Genomic DNA, 6,179 nt, shown 5'->3' with positions numbered 1-6,179 from the left:
TGGGGAGAGGGAGGGTGATTGGTGGGGTCACCCCTTTGGTTTATCTTACAAGGGTACAAGTGAATCTTTCTAAAAGCAGAGTATGAATGTCTTAACCAATAACTAAGAAAATGACATGAAGGTTATGTTAACCAGTTTGATGAGAGTATTTCCAAATGTATGTGAAAACAGCACACTGTACCCCATGATTGCATTAATGTACATAGTTTACTATAAGAAATAAAAAAAAGAGTTTATCAATTCAATTTATATTTAGACCACATTAGAATATTTTTCCAAGTCTCAATTCTTGCAGACTTTATTATTATTATTATTATTATTACCTTGAAGAGAAGCATTTCTTGGAAAGCTGCCAGAGGTTTTAATTAAAAAAATATTTTAGTAATGCTTAAGAACCAGAATGAATTCCTTAATAAAAAGTTCTTGCCAAGAAAACACATTTTCTCTATAAATATATGTTCTTTGGGTGAGAAGAATTAGCAATTCTATTTACCTGGTAGGGATTGACTAGGTCAGTTCACATTTGTGACAGGTTGGTGGATACAGAGGTTACATTAAGTATCAAGCATAATTATTTCAACAAGATATTTGAACAGGTCCCATAAAATTTCACTGCGGATTCTCATGATTTACATTTGGGTCAAAAACTGTCTGGAGGGGAGGCAGATTTTTTCTGGGAGTGCTATATCCTGTCTATCCTATCCTGTCTAATCTTTTCATTAATGAACTAGATAGTTATTAGGTGAGCCACAATCTTAATTCAAAAACATTTATTGAATATCCACTATGTCCTATGGGATGTGTGGAAAAATCAGGAAGAAACTGTCAATATAATTAAATTGGGGTTTAAAATGATATCATCACACTGAAACCCTGGATTAAAACTAGGAAAAATTCAAGTCTTAGGTTAAGAAATCAGATCTTATAAGAGAGGAGACATCTGAGTTGATTATTTCCTCACAGAAATAAGACTTAGAGTTTTGCTTAATCAAGACCTCAAGGTAAGTGAAAAGCATGATGGAGTAGCTTAATCAGCTAATGCAAAAATAGACTGCTTGAAAGGAATCCTAGCACCTGTAATCATTAGAACACACTTGACATACTGGCTCAAATCTGAGTGCCTTGCTTAAAACACATCCTTGCAGCCCCTAAGGTGTTCGGAGATAGTGTCTTAAATTAGTGTTGAACTAATTAATGTACAAGTATTATATTTAAAACTATAATAACCAATAAGACTAAAAAACTTAAATGCTTAGCTTAGGAAGAATGGAAAGAGAAGGGTGGAAAGAGCGTAGGAGTGATTTGTCTCAGGCGCAAGTTGATAGACTCATTTATGAATAATACATGCGCTACATCTATACGTAGATCTATGCACACAAGGAGATTATTTAGGCTTGGCACCTGTGGTTATGGCACCAGCTACATGCACCAAGGCTGGGGGGTTCGAACCTGGCCTGGGCCAGCTAAACAACAATGACAACTGCAACAACAAAAAAATAGCCTAGTGTTGTGGTGGGCACCTATAGTCTCAGCTACGTGGGAGGCTGAGGCAAGAGAATCTCTTAAGCCCAAGAGTTTCAGGTTGCTGTGAGTTGTGACGCCACAGCACTCTACCAAAGGCAACATAGTGAGACTCTGTCTCAAAAAAGAAAAAATGATTTAATGTTATGGAATAAAACATAATCCAGGAAAAGCTAAAGAGACAGAGAAAGAGGGGGACTTGGCCTAGAGAGATAGGGGCTAAAGTAAAGGCTCTGAAGAACTGTTTGATTTTACCCAATGGACAACTCCTACTATGGTTATTAAGAGTAAATGAGGTCTGCTGGGCGTGGTGGCTCACGCCTGTAATCCCAGCACTGTGGGAGGCTGAGGAGGGAGAATCGCTGGAGCTCAGGAGTTCGAGACTCGCTTGAGCGAAAGTGAGACCCCGACTCATGAAAAAAATGGAAAAACCCAGCCGGGTGCCGCGGAGAGCACCTGTAATCCCAGCGGCTTCCGGAGGCTGAGGCAGCGGGATGCCCACAAGCCAGGAGTCGGAGGTTGCAGTGAACTACCAAGCCGCTGCACTTTGCTCAGGGGCACAGGGTGGGACTCTGTCTCGACAAAAAAAAAAAAAAAAAAAAAAAAAAAAAAAAAAAAAAAAAAAAAAAAGAAAAGAAAAAATAAGCAACGAAATAAAATTAAAAAAAAAACCCCCAAAAATAAATTAAAAAAAAGAGTAAATGAGGTCTGTGTGACTACTGTCTCCTAGAGAGAAAGTGGAAGCAGAGACAGAGGGAGAGAGAATCAGGAGGTCCTCGTGGGAGGTGGTAATAGGATCTGAACACTGATATTAGGATCATGGGAGGAACTGGGATCGTTTATGCTGGAGAAAAGGGGTAAGAGCAGGCTTATGGCATGGGGGTAGAATAGAATCAAAAGGCAGATGAGGGTGGCACCTGTGGCTCAAGGATAAGGCACCAGACCCATATGCCAGAGGTGGTGGGTTCAAACCTGACCCTGGCCAAACACAGGAGGCAGAAGAGGGTGATTTCGGCTGAACGTACTGAGCGGCCTGCAGGGATTCCTGCGTCTCATGTCGCATTCCTCCCATCTAATTTTCCGTCGTACTTTTCCACATGTAAAGACCCCTGTTGTTACATTGGACACTCAAGTGATCCAGAACTATCCCACTATTTGGGAGTCCTTTATATCTGCAAAATCTCTTTTGACAAACATGTTAACAGAGTTAGAGGTTCTGGGGATTCAGACCCAGGTTCCTTCTGGGGCTATTATGCTGTGTCCAGTGAGATTATATATAAAACCGTGTGTGTGTACAGGTGTGTGCATATGGGAAGGGAGGAGAAAACCATTATTTTCAACAGATTTTTTAAAAGAAGTATATGATTTAAAATAAGTTAAAAACCATGAAGTGCCTGCCTTGTGGGGTAAGGAATAGTCATTTAAACGGAAACCATCATTCAGAGGTAATCTGAAGTACTTCTCCATTGGAGAAGGTAGGCTAGTTTATTTGAGAGAAAGTTTTTTGCTTTCAGGTTCCAATAGTTACACAATGAAAATAATGATAAAATAATTTTAAGAATGGAGAGCATGTGTTGACCACCTTCCGGGCTGTTGTCTGGTAAGTGGTGGTTGAGGGCTGACATCCAGTTCTCACAGCCTTGGACCAAGGAGATCCTATGTTACAAACTCAGAGAGAGAAAGACACCGGCTGGAGGTTCCCCTATTTGTAACACAGAGCTGAGTTTAGAACCTAGAGCTTTCCTGCTAACTTTTTTTCTTTGAGACACAGTGTCACTATGTTGCTCTTGGTAGAGTGCTGAGGCATCACAGCTCACAGCAACCTCAAACTCTTTGGCTCAAGTGATTCTCTTGCCTCAGCCTCCCAAGTAGCTGGGACTCCAGGTGCCAGCACAGCTCCTGGCTATTTTTTGGTTGTAGTTGTCATTGTTTGGCAGGCTGGGCTGGGTTTGAATCCGCCAGCCTCTGTGTATGTGGCTGGTGCTCTAGGCACTGAGTTGTTTTCTGCTAACTTGAATAAAAAAATAGAAAAATGAAGTATTTTATGTGTTGAGTCTAAAGCAAGCTTTCTCCTGAGCGAGGATTTGATGTTTGTCCCCCACCATCCACTGGTAGGAGCACACGTCATTTCTGTGTCTTGCCTGTGTTTGAATAAGAATTTAATTTCTGTGTCTTACTTGAATTTGATTTCATTTAATGCTACTAAAAAATAAAAGAAATGGCATCAGATGAAATTTCCTCTCTCTAGGGTTAGGTTATGTGTCTGTCTGTATCTGTGTGGAGAGAGACTTGTGTCCGTTTCCCATTGCTTGTGTCACAGATAACACAGCCAGGGCCTGAAACAGCACTGATTTCTCTGTGTTCTGTAGGTGAGGTTTCCAACACGGGCCTCACTGAGAGGAAACCCAGGTGTGCAGGGCTCGGCCTCCTTCCGGAGGTTCTGGGGCAGGTTCCATTTCTTTCACTTTTCTTCCGTCCTTGGATCCTGCCCCACCCCACCCCCCTTTCCCATCTCCAGAACCGGCGGTGCTGGGAAGAGGCTCAGTCCCATCACTCCCATCTAATTTCCCGTCTCACTTTTCCACATATAAAGACCCTTGTTACTACACTGAACACTCAAATAATTCAGAACTATCATTATTTCCGTGTCCTTTATATCTGCAAAATCTCTTTCGACAAATATGTTAACAAATTCAGAGATTCTGGGGATTAAGGCTGGGGTACCTTTCGGGACTATTATTCTGCCCACCATAAGCATGAACTAAATGCCAAGCCTGTACCAGGGGCTGATATAAACCCCAGTCCCTTTCCTAGAGGAGCTTACAATTTAGGAGATAAAGAGACACTGAAATATAAAATAAAATGTGCTGCAGCAGAAGTGTGAACCAAACAGCAAGATGGAGGGAGTAACTGTCTACCTAGAGTTGAGGGTGAGCCAGAAAAAAAAATTGGCAAAAGCAGAGAATCATCTTTGATGTAGTTATACGATTTCATCATGTTTTACCCAGGTGCTGAGACTCTGGGATATCCGACACCAGCTGTCCATCCAGAGGATAGCTTGTCCTTTCCCCCAAAGTCAGGACTTCAGATGTCTCTTCCACTTTGATGAAGCCCACGGACGACTTTTCATCTCATTCAATAACCAGCTGGCCTTGTTGGCAATGAAAAGTGAAGCTAGGCAGAGGGTGAGGAGCCACGAGAAGGCGGTCACCTGTGCTCTGTACAGCTCTGCCCTGAAGCAGGTTTGATGCTTTCTTTTCTGTCATTGTCCTAAAACATTCCTGAATTCAGAGGCTCATTTCCTTAATTCAATCTAAGGTAACACTGGAGACAAATCCAGAAAGAACCAATGTGTGGAAGCTTTTCTGCAGTTATCTATGTGTGTTCAGGTAGATTTGAAGAGGGATTTTATTTTTAGCTAGTGACCACAGCAGCACTGATAGAGTTACAAGGGATTACAATGTTGCAGCCAAAACAAACACAACATGGAATATACTTGAACTTATCTTTGTTACCCACTAGTCTTGAGCCAAAATGCAGGTGAACCTGGTTGTAAAATTCCCTTTTATGAACACCATCCTCCTGAACCCCTGTGGAAAGCTCTTAAATATGCATGAAATGTAATTAGCAGAGATTCATTTTGCCTGCATATTTTACACCAGTGGCTCACAGTGGCAGCCTGGAACGTATTCATAATAAAATGATTCAGTTAGATGCCGTGCCGCTTGGTATGCAGCGCCGGGGCTGTTTGCCTCCCCACCACTTTAATGATGCTTGCAGCCTTTCCTTAGAGCACTGCTACCTGCATCTCAATGAAGCAGCAGAGCCCCCTTGGAACAGAGATACTGCGAGGACCACAGCCCTTCCTAGAGGTGGGAAAGCCCAGCCGGGAAAGCTGTGAGAGGCCCAGAGTGGGGCAGCTTTCAGGTGTCGCGGAGGGCGGTGACACTGGAGATGGGTCTGCAGCAAGGACCACCTGCTGAGGGGCATAGCACAGCAGGTGCCAAGCAGAAAGCAAGTCTCCAGCTTACGGCTAATTAAACAATAATTCCAGCCCATTCCTTCTCTTCTCTCTGCAGAAGCTTCTGGACACCCAAAGAAATGTGTAATTCAGATTTTGTGCAAGGGGTGGAAAGTCCTTTGTTAGTGATGAGTAGCATTTTATGCCACTCCTTTTAACACCATTTTCTGGCTACTCTAGGAGAGAAATCCTTTAGAAAACAATCCATTTTGAATTCCATCTGCAGGAAAACATTCCCCAGTAAATGTTTTACTGAACCTTATGAAGAAAACCAGTTAATTCAGCTCCCTGGTGGTCACTGAGAGATGTGTTTGTTTCTAAGAGAACATTCTGCTAATTGAGATCTGCAAAGTTAAAAAACTAGGCTTGTGTGTTGATGTTAAGATCCTGTGTGGACTGGCCATAGATGAGAATATTCCATCAGCAGTTCAGAAAATGGGACACCAAGAAGCTCTGGAATCTTCCATCTGAGGCATAAACATCATCCACGTCCTCATCAGCGTAACATATCGCTTAGCAACTAGTGACAAGTTGGACAAAACAAATCAAACAATTTGAATAAGCAGTGGGTGCCAGGAATGAAGAATTAGAGATTAATAGGCTATGGTTTCGTAGCTCAGGGAGATTCATCTCTTTA

The 6,179-nt window shown here is 42.2% G+C and overlaps 1 protein-coding gene across 1 annotated transcript in view; it reads left to right on the top strand.

Annotated features, from left to right (window-relative positions):
- WDR49 (WD repeat domain 49) overlaps positions 1-6,179 on the top strand; it is a 158,817-nt gene that overhangs the window by 59,350 nt on the left and 93,288 nt on the right. Inside the window, exon 8 of the mRNA XM_023516015.1 lies at positions 4,530-4,763. Coding sequence (XP_023371783.1) covers positions 4,530-4,763 — 234 coding nt within the window. The remainder of the gene's footprint in view (positions 1-4,529; positions 4,764-6,179) is intronic.

This window comes from Otolemur garnettii, unplaced genomic scaffold (genome assembly GCF_000181295.1).
Source record: "Otolemur garnettii isolate 467f Iridium unplaced genomic scaffold, OtoGar3 scaffold00084, whole genome shotgun sequence".
Lineage (NCBI taxonomy): Eukaryota > Metazoa > Chordata > Mammalia > Primates > Galagidae > Otolemur > Otolemur garnettii.
Note: the sequence above shows the minus strand (reverse complement) of the source record. Positions and strands in the feature narration are given on the sequence as shown.